The 16255-nt window shown below is 41.8% G+C and overlaps 1 protein-coding gene across 3 annotated transcripts in view; it reads right to left on the bottom strand.

Annotated features, from left to right (window-relative positions):
- Positions 1–15739, bottom strand: part of acot7 (acyl-CoA thioesterase 7) — a 40131-nt gene extending 24392 nt beyond the window's left edge. The window contains exons 1-7 of one of the 3 annotated variants that reach the window (XM_084016313.1): positions 15528–15739; positions 10252–10369; positions 9111–9267; positions 1625–1716; positions 1281–1395; positions 743–757; positions 489–575 (exon numbers count right to left, since the gene is read on the bottom strand). In XM_084016313.1, coding sequence (XP_083872439.1) covers positions 489–575; positions 743–757; positions 1281–1395; positions 1625–1716; positions 9111–9267; positions 10252–10369; positions 15528–15577 — 634 coding nt within the window. In that variant the 5' untranslated portion in view covers positions 15578–15739. Of the gene's footprint in view, positions 1–488; positions 576–742; positions 758–1280; positions 1396–1624; positions 1717–9110; positions 9268–10251; positions 10370–11720; positions 11908–15527 lie in introns of those variants that run through there. The other 2 variants (XM_084016311.1, XM_084016312.1) reach the window with 2 other exon arrangements.
- Between the last annotated feature and the right edge of the window lie 516 nt (positions 15740–16255).

Raw genomic sequence — 16255 nt, forward strand, 5'->3', positions numbered from 1 at the left:
ATGAAGACAAATAGGCTTTCATGCATCCCTCCCTGCATTTTTAACAGATTTCAGGTAAATAACATTAACCAAACAACTTATTGTTTCAGACTTTCTTCAGCAGCCGCTGGTTTACCGTAGGTACCTGCTTGTCCACATTCAGCAGTAAGTCTATACTCAGCTTGTCTCATAGCAACTGCCTATGGATTGACGGGGGATGGTGAGAGCCACGAGCTAAACGTGGCTAAACAGTGACATAGAAGTGGCTAAAAATGTATGAGCTGCAATTATTAGAATGTTTTTTAACGCTATTTTCAATCACGGCTAATATTAAAAGAATTTCTTAATGGTTGATTCAAGATTCTCCATTCTCCACAGCAAAAAGAACGGCCGGACCCTAGTTTTAATTGTAGTTTCATTTCTGGCCAGAAACTTTAGAAAGTCAACGGTCCACCTAATTAACTGTTCAACCCGTGATGATGGAAATGAAAAGTAACAGTTGGACTCACCACCCTGAACATATTGGCGAATGGTGCAGTCAGACGGGCCCACCAAATGGATCAGACTGGACTGGCTGAAACCAACCGTGTATTGTTCTGCGATGCAAACACACAAACACAACAAAAGAAATGTGAAAAATAGCAGGTTTTGCATTGAAACCTTGTTGGCGTGTATTTTGTCCAAGCAAACCAACACTGACATAAACGACATGCTTCTGCACACCTCCCTACTGACATGCAGCCTGTGGAGCACGTAAGCATACCTTTTGGTGGATCCTCTGCAGTTGAATGAACATGACAAAATTACAGAATTAGTTATGAATCTTATTAGCACGATGATAGAACACATTTACGGAGCAAATATGTTCCTTTGATTTCAACTTCTATGTTATTTGACAAAAATCTTCTTGAGTGTCCATTATGCAGATTGTAATGTTTAGTGGAAGGCACAAATTAGCAACAGTGTACGTACATTTATTACCGAAAGTGCACAAGGGATTCTTCACTCATAACATTTCAACACAATATCCAAACAAGTGTTTTGCTGTGTAACAACTGAGAACTCTAATTTATCTGACAGTATAAACCAACATATTCAAACATATTAAAGAATGATCAGAGTCAGCTGAAATATTTTTTTCTTTTCTTGTCACGTTGAAGAAAATATTTGCTTTTGACTTCATCATCACATCATTGAGTTGTAAAAGGAAGAGCGATGGATGGTATGAATATTTATTATATTTTATTTATATTTAGCAAAGTTCAAATATTTGATTTGAGGCCTTGAGTGGAGGAAGTCACCTGGTGTGGGTGAAGGCGGCATGATCTCCTCAATCCTCGCTTTGGTCTCCAGTCTCTCCATCTTCTGAGCCTCGTAGCGCTTCCTGCCCTGCTCCTCCTTTTCTTCACTGGCATACTACAGACAAAGCATATACAGTGAGAACATGTGCAAAGGTGGACACACTCAAATACCTTTCTCTGCACGGGTGCAAAGTTTACCGCATTGATATTCAAGACAAGCAAAAGTGACTTTTCACACCGTTTTAATACGGAGGAAGAGAGTCGGATAGAGACAGAGATAAGCTGACAGGTAAAAATGCCAAACTTCGTTCCATGAAGGTCAGAGCGATAACTTTTCCATGTACCTTGAGGGGGGGCACATCCATGATCTTGTCGACATTCTGCAGAGAGCAGGGAACGTACCACAGCGCTGCCTTGTTGGCCAGCTTTTTGGCACCTGCAGCCACAGAGAAAAGGTTGAATTCTTCTTCAGGAGGAAAATGTCAGTGAGGAATTCTGCAGCTTTCTTCCCCCAAATAAACGGACACAATCTGAGTTTTGTGACTGTAAACCAATAAACAAGGAGTTTTGACACGTCTTAAACAAAAAGACAATGGAGCACGCAAGTTTGAAATATATGTTGTCACTTTTATTAACACCCCAACAAAAGCCAATCCAGCCAAATCCAGCGGCGCTGCCTGACGATTAACGTCTTTCTTCTGCAGACAAAAGGAGCAGAAAACAAATGAGGACTTCAAAGACGATCATTCACGTCTATTCAGAACACAAACTCACATTGACTAAACAAAGTCTCTCAGTGAATGCGGGGCTTTAGCATAATCCCTAAATCCTGAGGTCCACATTTATGTGTTGTGGTTATAAAATGGATGAAATACTACGGCGGCTCACTCATTTCATTCTCTGGACAAATATTCTTCTTCGGCAGTTGACACAACAACGCGTCACAATAATGTGAGAGATCGTTTTATTTGGCGAGATGTCAACTAAAAACTTCTCTCGATCATCAAATAAATGAATAAACCCCATTTGGACGGACACACGTTGAATTAAACTAAAATATGGCTTATTATTGGAGTATTTTTATCTGGTTTAGATATTTAAAGTATTATTGTTATTTTTTGTCTTGGAACATTTCCTGGATAAAAGTGCTATCACTTTAACAGTTTATCCCTTAGATTTGGCTCCGTTTTGAACACAGATATGAAACCATATTCATCACCAATGAGGGAAACACATGCACAAGAATCCCAAGAATAGATGTTTGGTCCACCATTTCCATAGGCCTCTAACAGCACATGAAACACGTTGGTGGTTGGTGGAATTAGCCCCACAGAAGGTTCAGAACCGGAAGACAATCAGAAGTCAGAACTGGAAATCACATCTCATAGAAATCAGGTGGCGAGGTTGCCATAGCGATATCCGTTCTATTCTGCTCATATTTTTTCTCTTAATTCGCTAACAGAGAGAGAGAGAGAGAGAGAGAGTGGGGCTATTTTGAGGTTGTGTTGTTACGACACACAGGGGAGGCGCGCAGATTAAAGACAGCACGGGGCCAGCAGATTGAAATGAAATCACCGTCTTATAGTGTTAAAGGCTATTACTTGTGGCTGCAGCATCTGATGAACTTGGTGGGTTGATGCGTCTCATCACCACTGATGAGGCTTGTGTTCAGATTCATTTAGTTAACGCGATGGTAGTTTAAAGATTTTGCAATTGCTGCCTTGCCCATATCTTCTACTGTACTCGTGAATACAGAATACATTCGAAGTTAAAGTTGCATAAACGTGCATTACATGTACATGGGCATAAAAACAGGACATCTTATAAATAAGAAAATATGACATAATGAAAATTGTGACATCATAGTGTGCCCTTTTGATTGGCGGTTAACAGACGGAGACTTTGCAGGAGGAAATGTGAAGTTGTGAGAAGAGAGCGGCAGCAGAGGCTACTCTCAGAGAATAACATTTGCATTTTACACCCTAGTTAAAACAGTGCAGGCAGCCGGTCCACGTCGCCATGGCGACCGTGCTCCTCTATCCCCCTCTCATTGGCTCCCGCCCCTGCCAGCAACCAGGAAGTTGCCCACAGGAGAAAGGCATATTTACATATCCTTGACTCTACTGAGTCAGACTGAGTGACTTCGGTCTATTATTAGCTCCTGCTGGACCTTTTAAGTGAACTGTGTTTAGGATGGAGGGAGGAAGACGATGAGCGAGAGAGGGACGGAGGGTGGAGGGTGAAGGGTGAAAGCACCGGAATTAACCATTCCCAGCCGGACAGACAACCTTTTTGACCAGAATGCACCCAGGGAACTGGCTTTGAATTTCAAATCCTGCCGCATCAAATGAAGTCAATGTCAATGTTTGACCATGTCATTGCCTTTACTGCACCCTTCTTCCCTTCACAGTGTGTCTACTACAACAGCACATATTAGTCCTCATCATACGTGCAGTATCATGCATGTTGCATCTCGTTTTTGTAAAATGCTGCAGAAACAGTCGCTCAACATTGAGGAATGGGTTTATTGTAAGTGTTGTTTTCTATGTTATTAAAGAGCATTGAATTCTGTCACGAAGGAGAGGTTTCAACTAGCAGGAGGGACAGCTGGCTTACTTAGTTAGCATTAATGAATTAGTGAAAGGAAGGTTTTGGCTGCATCCATCCTGAACACAAGCTCCAAAAAAATCTGCTCCCTCACAGTTACACACTCTGTGAACAACAGAACTGTGACTTTGCACACGGTATTTCAAATTCATCTGGTGGCAGCCGTAGAACAATGAATGCAAAAGGGCACTCTAGCATCTATGATGACAGCTAAGACAAATGACACCAGGCAGCAGCTTTTTTTCTTTAATTGATGGTGTATTGGTGCGGCAGTGCATTGAGTGCATAAACATGTAAGAGGGAGACTTTCTGTGAGCTGCAGGATATTACATAGGAAACAATCCAAGTACTTGGCTGGTTTTACAAGAGTGTAATGTATCAGCAAAGAGAAAGCACTTTTGCAGAAGCAGTTATAAAATATACTGATAAGCGTAGCAATAAATGGAAGCACAACCAAAGTCTGGGAGTCTGCTGCCAAAAAGAAATCATATTAATCTGGTTGTCTTTGTGTTTATCCTCAAACTTTAAGGTCATTATGAGACAAAAATCCAGTAAATTGGCTTTTTTATGACAAAGCAGACAGCACTAGAAGCTGTTGTCGAGCAGCTTTAGACACAAAGGCTGTTTTAAACTGTACAATGGGCAGCAGAATGCCCAAACACTGCACTCAGTCATATTTAATTATAAATCAGAGAGTTTTTGCTGCTGATTTGGGATTCCCTCCAGCACTTATGCACCGGCCAATCCACTTTAATCAAAGTTTAAGGCATCAATCGTTGCTTCATGCAATTGCTGAAATTTCACAAATGGACATTTTATGTTCTCAAAGACTTTTAACAGTCGGTTCAGATTTTTAATCTCTCATCTTTTTCCATTCCTCCTTGTTCTTCTTTTCCTCCCTTTCCCTTTACGGCCACGTCACCCTCATCCATTTCCTTCACCTCAAGCGATTTCATTTCATTTATCACTGGATTTTACTCGGTCGCCCCTCCGCTCTCCCCGTTGACTCTTGCCCGCTACCCTTCATTCTCCCTCTGAGCAGAAACCCCCTTGTTTTCTTTTCTCCGTACGCCATGTTCCAGACTCCGAGACAGTGCAGCGAGGATTGTTCTTAGTCCTCCATCTCCATGATCAAAACCACAGATTTTCCATTGTGCTGAGCCAAGGCTCAATTACTTTTATCTACACTAAAAACCATATGTGGGATGTTCCAGCCTGATAGGAATATGTGAAATCATGCCAGTATTAATGTTTTGACTGAAAGGGAATATCTGATCCTCATTTTGAGTATTATGATATGTATGCCACATACTGTATGATGGATTACAGAGTGACCCATGACCTTTAACCTGTTATGCCTCGTTATGCCCTCAGGAATGTCTTGTGGTCCAAAAGTCAAACGAGTCTCATTTGAAATTGTTAAAGGTTTTACTGCATTTTTTTTTTTTTTTGGTTTGTTTTACATATTTGATTCAGAGTTTAAATTTTGATTTGATATAATTGACATTACACATTTAATTTCTTCTGTGGTGGGTGTTAATGACAGGACAATTTAACAATACAGAAAATCATGACTCATTTTGTTTGATGAGCTGCGGAGCTTAACAGAAACCTATAACAGAAATGTTCTAAAAAAAATTGTCTGTGTAGGTTCACGGAGCAGTCTTTCACCATGTGCTGCTGTGTGACCAACCAGGATCATGGCAGGGGCTGTCATGCTTATTTTAAGCCTCAACCCACAATGCATTGCACTCTATGCATGTGCGTGTGTGATGAAGGGGCACGATCTGTGTGTATGCTGTGTTTATGTAAATATGTGCCTGAGTGTACATGCAACACGAGCATTATTACCTCTGCAGGAATGTGCATTTATACATGAGCCTTTGGTCTTTTTTCCTGTGTGGCAATGTGACACCTGCAGATCTTGTAAGTATTTGTGCAAAATATAGGTGTGTGTGTGTGTGTGTGTGCGCGCGCCCCTGCATGTTTTTTAGTTTCGGGCGTAGGCATGTGCATTTTCATGTATTTATTTGGACATACGTGGGTACATGCAAATCTGTGTATGCCGATGTGTGTGGGTCTGTGTGTCTGTTAGTACGCATGTGCAATCCCCCCCAGCGGGGACAATCATCACGGCTCGTGCCCACAGTAGGCAGCCTTCCCCTGGGGGGCCGTGACTGAGGCCTGCCTGACGAGATGCTGCCTGACTGACTGTGGAACCTGGGTGCTTGCCTCCTCCCCCAACACACACACACACACACACACACACACACACACACACACACACACACACACACACACACACACACACACACACACACACACACACACACACACACACACACACACACACACACACACACACACACACACACACACACACACACAAAATAAACATGAATGCATAAACACAAAGATGCTGTGCACAGAGACTGATCTACATACTGCTGCAGTATGAAGAAGAGCATGCGCGTTTATATAGAAAAAGTTGCAAAAGATTACACGGCTCCACAAACACTGACCCTCGAATGTACACAAAGGTGCATAAAATGGAAACATAAACCACACATGCAGGTTTAGAACCGAACACTAAAATGTCTTCTTGTGTGTTCCTGTCCAAGCAATCCATCAAAAAAAAAAGAAGAAAAAGATCTAGCCAGGAACATGCAAAACCCTGGGAGTCCTGCCACAGTACTTTTAGAAAGAAGGGAAGTGTGTGTGTGTTCAGTGTGCGTCTGTGTGGGTGTGAGAAAGTGTAGGTGTGTGACTTTTTCCATGCAAAATGTGTCAGCATGTGCATATCAGGCTCCGGGTGCACGCAGGTCATCCTGACACAGCCGCCGCGCGTGTCAGTCTGCGTCGCGTCGGCGGGCGCGTCGTGTCGGAGCATGTGTGCAGGTACTTCCACTTGGCGTCCGTGTCTGACTGGGCCACAGTGTGTGAGGCGTGACGCTAAGCCGACATGACAGAAGCAAATAATGTCTGCTCCCGTTATCTTCTCTTCCCCCTCGGCCCCACAGGAACCTTTTAAAGGGCCAAACACTGATGAAGTCACACACACACACACACACACACACACACACGCACGAAGCCACTATGCATATGCATACCGTGTCACACGTGCACACGACGCAAACATTCGCACACAGTGACACACACACATCTAAAGTCACATTTCACACCGTGAGTCACATATGACATAACTGCATCACAAATCCACCTTTTAAACCTGAACACATACTCCACACAAACATGTGCTATACCGTTTATTCACACGGGCCCTACATGATGTGAAGAACAGACAATTCTTCTGAGGTTTGGATAGAAATAAATCCATTAAAAAACATCCATAAGTGTCATATGGCTAGCAGCTGTGACAACTCCGATGCACACATCCCTGCATATGACCTACTTCCTATAGCCGTAACCAAACAGACCACCGAGCTGCAGCCTCTCCTCCACACACCCACAGTGCCCCGACTGTGAACCTACACCAGCTATGAGCAGCACCGGGAAAACATATTTATGAATAAACATATTTATCAATCATGGAGCTCACCTGTGTCTGCTATTATTCTGTTTTATTAGAAGACAATCTGTCACAGTAATAAGTCATATATTATACATATTTCTGTTCATCAGCGCTCTTCCTGATCTGCCCTCTTCGGTATCCTTCTGTAGCGGACTGTCCGGGCTGATGCCTGTACGTACATGCGCTGCTCTCTACCTGTCATCTAATGTCTCTGCCTCCGCCTCCGTCAACCTACTTCCAGCACAGCAACCAGTCAACCAACCATTACAAGCCTGTTGCTAGGGCAACGGCTGTCTAGGGGGGCTACTTCTTTTGTTTCTCACACCTCCTTTCCTTCACCCTTCTGTCTCCTTTCCTACTCTCACTCTTTCTTAATTAATTCCCTCTGCTGTCTTTTTACCCATCCACATGTTTGTCTGCTTCTCTCCTCACATCTTTCTGTCTCACCCCCATCTGTCTCCTCCTCTGTCGTTTTCTCTCTTGAAGATGCACACACACACACACACACAAGTGAGGCTCCCTTTGTAACTTATCAAGAAACTCCCCCAGTGAAACTCATTCACATCAGCATTACCGTGATACACGGTGTGCATGTGTCTATACATGTGTTAATAGATGTAGACATCATCATCTCTACCACTTTGACCTGAACTCCAGCAGTTAGAGTACGGTCAGCACATTGCGTGTGGTTGTGCATCATTGTTGCCACTGGCATTGCAAAGATAACGCTACGTCAGCCAAATGTGATCCTCACTGCAACTTCCCTCAAGGGACTCTGACCAGCATGTATGTATGTATGTGTGTGTGTGTGTGTGTGTGTGTGTGTGTGTGTGTGTGTGTAAGCCTGCATACAGTAAGTGTGCATATGCTCTCATATGACCGTAGCATGCATTCAATATGCACATACCTTAATAATTAGAACTACAAATCAAAACTAGAAATCAACATGGCCCTTAGTTTGTATTTCCCTGTCAGAGCACAGAATGCAGGCTTTCATGCTTCTCGGGGCTGTTACTTGTTGTGTGCTGCCATCTACTGGTCAAACAGCAGAAAGAAGATACAAGATATGACACCTTTTAAATGTAATTACACAACATCATATGTAACTTATTCCATGAATCCTGATTTTGTTTGCCTTTTTGCATCCCTAGTTATTTCCTCAGCCAAGGAGGTCATTTTTGGTTTCATTTTGTTTGTCTGTCCGTTTGGCAGCAGGATGAGGGTAAATCTACCGCCCCAATTCTCATAAAACTTGGTGCAAGGGGTGTAGCATGGGACAGGAATCACGCAAATTATTTTTCCACTGTCATTAACATTGCGAGATAAGGCCATGGTCTTGGCGGAGGTCTGCGTTCTCTGAGTGCCCTCCAGTTATATTGTAGGTGGAGGTTTTTGGACATGAATGTTGTATGTGGGTGTGTATCCTTGTGTTTTGTCTGTCTTCCTGAATACCTGAACATGAATGCATGCCATTCTTGTTTCGCCTCTACGGTGATGTGGGAGAGAATTAGGCTGAAGGTGAATGTTTCTGCGTAGGTGAGGCAGCAGACTCAAACAAAACACGCTCAGAGAGCACTTCTTTTTAGAGTTCATCAAATTGTATCAAGAGGCGTAATAACATTTCTAATATTACTTGTATAGACCAAGGCTGTATTATGGGGTACGTTGTATAAGCATGGACTGTTCATCACCTGTGAGTATGTTCTCAGCCATGACTTTGACCTGCACCTCCAGTGAGTGCTTGGAGCTGTAGGTGATCTCGGCGGTGACGTGGGCAACCTCGCCAATGAACACGGGGAACAGGAACTCCGTCTTCTCCACCCGAACCAGAGCTGCCAAACAGCGGTCCTACAAGGAGAAAGGGCAGACCTGAAACTTAAGACATACATCACACATACTTTCACAACATTAAACAAGTTTGATCATTTTTAAGATGTTATATTTATTATTTCTTCAGTGTCTGTGACAGTGTGGATCTCCTTGATAATCAGCGGTATGGTTGGTTGTTACTGTACAAATTAAATCTGATAGATTGATTGATAATAATGGTGCCACTGTCTGGAAACTTATCTTCATACACGAGGACATAACCACTAAACATAAAGCATGGAGATGGAATTAAATATTAAAAACATGAGAGATTATTTTGCATTTATAAAAGGTTTGTAATACATGACAGAAAGATGGAGCTTAAAAGCTGAAAGTCGTTTCTGAATTTAATTTTACTTCATTGTTTTAAGAATACACTGCCTAGAACTACTTCCCTTCATTTCATAAGTCGTCAGCAAGATATAATCACATTGTTTTAGCAGGTGAGACGACTATCGGAATGATGCAGGTTAAAGTCGGTTAGAGTTCACCAGGTGAAAAGTCAAACCTCGACAGTGAGGAGGAAAACAAGTGTGGCAACACAGAAGAGGAAGGATAATAATGCAGCCATGAAGTTTGGAAATATGAGATTTCAAAGCCGTTTTATACCGTTACTAAACAAGGTGAATTTTCTAAATCCCGTCAAACACAGCAGAGACCGATCACATGCTGGAGAGAAGTCGACTTTAAGGTATTCATTTGCCTCACTTTTTTCATATTTAAACAAGAAGTAGTTACTGTAAGTAATGATAATGATTTCTTTCTTTCTTGAACACATCATATTTATTGGCTATGATGAATATACTTTGTTTATTCAGGTGATGAAAAGGAACGTTTAGTACCAGATAAATGTTTGATTTCACATATTTTGCTACTAAAATAGTGAACCTTATTAATACTACAGGAGAGCCCTGTATGTGGTGTGAGGTCCCACCAGTTATCAGTGTAGTCGTCGTCTCTTACCCCGTCCTGTGAGTTGCAATGTCGCGTGCTAACAATGCACCCGGCTTCCTCGATCATCTTGAGGATGATGCCGCCGTGGACGTTGCCTGCAATGTTGGCGTCGTCTGGCGTCATGATCCTGCAGTCAAGAGGAGATTAGTTATCATGACTGAGGAGCTGATGCTGGGATAACAACGTTTTTTAGCATGTTATAAGAGTTCTTGGCATCCTGTTGGAAAATAAAATACGATTGATCAATAAATGTTCAAACTGACCAGTTGTGAGAACTGATTGTTTCCCCTTTCACATATTTTTTCTACTTTTGAGGAGGGGGAAGCTGCAATAGATTATAACATTGTTGATCAATGATTTCATGTCTCTTCTTACTCTAACTTACTCAACTTCTGTACTTATTTTAATAAAAAAAGGACTGAGCTAATCTCATGCACACACATGCACACGACGATGGCACAGCCTTCAGGGGCAATTTGGGTTTCAGTGTCTTGCCCAAGGACACTTCAGTATGCGGACTGGAGGAGACGGGATTCGAACCACCGACCACCGATCTTCCAATTGGAAGACAACACTCTCCACGCCCGCCCCAATCAGCTATCATACATGAATCAGGCTTTGATGGATGACGGCTTGTTTGTTGAAACCTTATCTGAAAAAGGAAGTAATAGTGCAACAAAAGTAGGGGAACTACATATCTGCCTTGATGTGCCTCTAGATAGACACTCATTGTCTATAGAGCAAAATTGTTTGTTGTTGGTGTATACTTTACATTTTTTAAACTCCAGCCTGCGTGTCTGTCTGATGACAACATAGGTGGGTGTCGGTGGGTGAACTTGTATTACCAGTTAAAATCTAATCTACTTACATATTCAGCTGCCACAAACACAAAGGGTATGCACTGTTCAGCAAGAATGTATGTGTAATACAAAGCAAGAACTTCTGTTTCTTATCACCCATTAGCAGTCCAAAGGAAGGCGATCGAAAACCCCCAACAGAGTTGTTTGTGCAATAGTCATGTTTAATGTTTTGTTGACGGTTACAACTACAATTAACCATCTTGAGATTGCTACCGATGCCTGAAATTATTAATGCCACGTGTTTACAGGACGGTATGATAGAAACAGTCTGAGATAGACTTACATGTAGACAGGTGCAGACTTTTACTAAGTAACAGTTCCCTGGCATCAAGAACTGAGACGTTAACCAGAAAATAATAATCATAACCCTCATCACTTTAGCACGGTCATACAACTGTTGACAGCCTAAAACATAGAGATATCAGATAAGTGTTGATGTACCTTTCTGTTTATTGCATCTACGATACTGACACAGTCTGAACAACCATTAAAAAGTTTAGCAAAGGAATTTAGTCTAGATTTGTTTAATATTCCTGTGATGAGGTTCATTTTAAACCAGACAGAGTATCCTGTATATTCAGCATCACTGTGTGTGTGTGTGTGTTAGCGATTAACTACCTGCTGAGTTGATATTTAGAGGCCTGCTGAGTTTCCCTAACATCTCTGCTGACTTGGCGCTTCTCCACCGCTGCTGCTGCTGCTGCTGTCTCAGCCACTTCAGCCGGTGCCTTGCTGCTCCGAGGCCTAAAGCAACGCATCTTTGCCCGCTGACTGACTCTCAGTCTTACTCTCTGCCTCACTTCCCTTTTGTATGATCTCTACATTCCTATCTTCTGAGATTTTGGGCCTTGTGTTAACGTTGACCCCGCCTTCGGCGTCACCACAACTCTGACTGGAAGTCAACACCCGGTAATACCTGTCATTATCGCGTCTAGGTTTGTGTGTCACAGCTGACAGACAAGAGTGACAAATATTTCAGTGACACATCAGCCAAGATGGGATGACAATGATAAGAGTTTGACAAACGGTGTGCCTAATTGTTCAACAACAGCTAAGAAATGGTGAGAATGACAAACAAAAACCACAACCAAATCAGTTATAAGTGCCGGCCTGTCTTCCGTGTTGCGGTGGTGAAAGTCTCTGCCAGGAATGAAATCCTCTCTTCCCTTTGATCTGATTCACGACATGCAATGAACAAATCACTGAGGTGTGAAGTCTTGTAGTGAAAAGTACCCAGAAACGTATATTTCTATCAAGCCTAGTTCTCATTTTCTAGAATTGAAGCCATGTGGCTTCAATTCTATTCATTCAAAATAAAGCTTACAAATAGGGATAGGATTTGAATCGCACGTGGGGATAAAAAACACTCACAATAATCAAAATTGGTGAATTGCCATTATTGGGATATATTCATGAGTGACTTGAAAAAGATGTCAGGAGCCTTATTTAAAAAATACAGGACATAAAAATATATTTTTAAATGTATTTATCCTATATTTTATGCATGGAGACCTTATGATTATTATTAATATAATTTGATTGTTTTCACTAAAAAGGATGTTCACTAACGAAAGTCTTATCTGGGATGCAATAAAAAGATTTGTTTCTTAACTAAATGTAAAAACATTCCAGTATGTTTCAGTTCCATTTAGGAGTTTTAAGCACATTTTGATCTTGAATAAAAGTACCATTTCCCAATTTGACAAACCATTATAGGCTCAACATTGCAGCCACGAGACACACTGACTTTTGGGCAAGGCCAGAATCTTTGACAAACCCGTGTTTAAACAAACTAACTGACTAACTGCCTATATTTGCATACACAACCACCGTTAACTGTCCACACAGGTTAAACAGAAGGTAGGGGTCATTGTGGGAAGTGTGGAAATTATTTTTCTGGGGCAGGTTCAGGGAAATAGATGCAATAAAAAAAAGTAACATCTCCTCATAAAGTAATCTGCAAACACTTTGACCATCACACAGCTGTATTCACAATTTCTCAGTTTTAGAGCAGGCATGGGACTACAGGAACATTTCATGACAAGCTTGTCCCCAACATAATTATGATTCACAATATTATCCTGATAATCATCAAACTAGGCTTAAGTCTCTTAAAATGGCACTAAAGCATAAACAGATCTTTATTGCGTCACAAATGGCACGTCTTTGTTAAGTAAACATCATGTTTAGTGGAAAAAAAATATATCTTAAATAGGTATCACAAATCAGTCATCTTTTTGACCCCGTAAAACTAATCATGACGTGCTTACGTAAACGACTACCAAACAATAATATTGTCGCGTCGATCTCTCGGCCAATCACATGACTGCACGGTACGTTGGTCAGCGTGCGTGCAGGTGGGGAGGGGGGGAGGAGTGTATGGCTCAATAAACCAGATAGAACTCTACGCTTATGGCAAGCCGTTTTAACATTTAATCGAACCACACTGCTATCTGTAATTATATTTTAGATATCCATAATAGCATTTCTCCTAGTCAAAATGTAAATTTGACTAGGAGAAATGGTAATTAAAGATATCCACAATACATTCTTACTAGTAAAAATTATATTTTAAGATATCTACAACTTTGATTGTACTAGTCAAAACTAAATTTAAGATATCTAAAAATCCTTAAAAAGTATAAGTGGCCGTTTTAACATTTAATAGCTAGACTGAATATGTATTGCAGATATCTGTAATTCAATTCTTCCTAGTCAAAAAGAACATTTCAGATATCCACAATGGCATTCTTCCTAGGACAAATGACGTCACTTTTGCCATTCATGTGTATTGGGCTTTCAATTTCAGATATCCACAATTACATTCTGGATATCTAGAATGAACATTCTGGATATCTGCAATTGAATTCTTACTAGGAGAAACTCCCATTTCAGATATCTTCAATCCAATTGTTACTAGTCATAATTAAAAAAAAATGTAATGGCGTCCTGTCTACCTGTCAACAGATATCAACAATACATTTTGTGGATATCTGCAATTGTATTGTTCCTAGTCACAATTCTAATTGTAGATATCTGAAATTACATTTCTACTAGTCATAATATGAATTGTGGATATCCATAATGACATTTCTACTAGTCACAATGTATTTTTGGATATTCAAAATTACATTCTGGATATCTGGAATAGTTTTTCATTTTGGATATCTGAAATGAAAATTATGACTAGTAACAATTGGATTGAAGATATCTGAAATGGGAGTTTCTCCTAGTAAGAATTCAATTGCAGATATCCAGAATGTTCATTCTAGATATCCAGAATGTAATTGTGGATATCTGAAATTGAAAGCCCAATACACATGAATGGCAAAAGTGACGTCATTTGTCCTAGGAAGAATGCCATTGTGGATATCTGAAATGACAATTGTGGATAGGAAGAATGCCATTGTGGATATCTGAAATGACAATTGTGGATAGGAAGAATGTCATTGTGGATATCTGAAATGTTCTTTATGACTAGGAAGAATTGAATTACAGATATCTGCAATACATATTCAGTCTAGCTATTAAATGTTAAAATGGCTTGCCATACTACGCTTGCCTCTGACTAGTATGAGCAATACAATGACCCATCCATCAATCTTCCCACTTTTATTAATCCAATCAAATGTGAAGGAGATTATGTCAATCCGTGTCCGTGTCACCGGGCTGCTGCACTCTGCTGAAGGAAGCAGCTTTCACCACCTCGTGGAGCGATTACGTCACATGTGGTCTAGCAGCTTTACAACGCTGGCTTTCCAAGAATGCACCTGGCGAGACGCACAACGCTTCAACTTCAAGCAATTAAACGAGCTGGCTGTATTGGCACCGAGCTGTGTGGCTCCACCTACTGGCGAGCACAGGTAGCTCACATAAAGTCAAACTGCCGGGAAATGAAGCAGGTTAATCGCAAAGATATGTAAAAAGGGGAGCAGTCATTGGACACGGTAACGACACATCGCTGACGGATGTTTCCAGTGTTCTTCACCTGCTTATCGTCTCAATCAATAATACATAATCAAGGCGATTTGACGTCACGCTCCAAACAAACTTACAGGAGCCAAATGAGTCCAGTTTACGGTGAATAAATGACACTTGTGTGAAATGACGGCGGCTAACGTGTCCTTGCTCGTCTGATTTCAGCTCCTACCGATGCTAACGGTGGCGAGGTCGTCACAATGCGATTTAAACAGGATCCTCGCGGGCTAAATGATCCGAAACACGTCGTTTGATTTAACCTCAAGTCAACCAAGCTCGAACATGATCGACCACCGGCAGAACGCGGCGGTGAATGACGTAATGCAGCCACACAAGGAGCGGATTATCTGCGTTATCATCCGGCGGTGATCCGCGCTGTTCATCTGGTCGACCAACAGCGCGTTATTATCTCGAACACGTGTTAATGCGTCCCATCCAGCGACCTACCTGCATAACTGAAGGGGGGCTGCTCCCTCGCGCGCCTGCGGTACCGACATGATGATGAGGAGGATGAGCTCTCTCGGGGTTTGTCGGTCTCGTGTTGCACCGGGGCTCCTGTGTGACGTGAACCAGACTCCTCTGATGTCCGCCGGCTGCTCTGTCCGGTCTCCTCGAGAAATGACTCATCTGTCGGGGAAGTGGGTTCGGTGTCTACTATTCAGAAACGCAAAGAGGATGTTGTGTATGATGTAACTCAAATGTTCATTCAAGGATGAGGGGAAACCACACGAGAGCCATTTAGCCGGTGCATTTCAGAGAGCTTAGTGGGGAAAAACCATGATTGTGAAACGGAAATAGAAACCCGTTCAATACCTACAACCGTCAGAGGAGGGCAGCAGAGACCGCGTTTCCTCCCAACACCATCAACGCAGGGGCAGTATTTGATGTCGCCTCTAGTAGGCGCGTTTTACCACAACATCCTTGCCCAAGTCACGCCAACTGCTTCTATTCTGTTCAAGTCTGGTCGACAGATGCACGACACAGGCTTTTGTTTGCTTTATAAAGGATGGCATCATCTTTGCTGCACCAAAATCCTACGTTTTCATTTCCATGACCCTATTGTTTGACGGAGGCAAGCCTCAGAGCGTTTTCTTTTAATGCTTTTCAATTAAATGCATTTTTAGCACAGTCGTTTTCAAACAGGTTTGTTTTTCCGTCCCTGTAATTTAAGACAC

The sequence above is a fragment of the Eutrigla gurnardus genome (assembly GCF_963514095.1).
Source record: "Eutrigla gurnardus genome assembly, chromosome: 8".
Classification (NCBI taxonomy): Eukaryota; Metazoa; Chordata; class Actinopteri; order Perciformes; family Triglidae; genus Eutrigla; species Eutrigla gurnardus.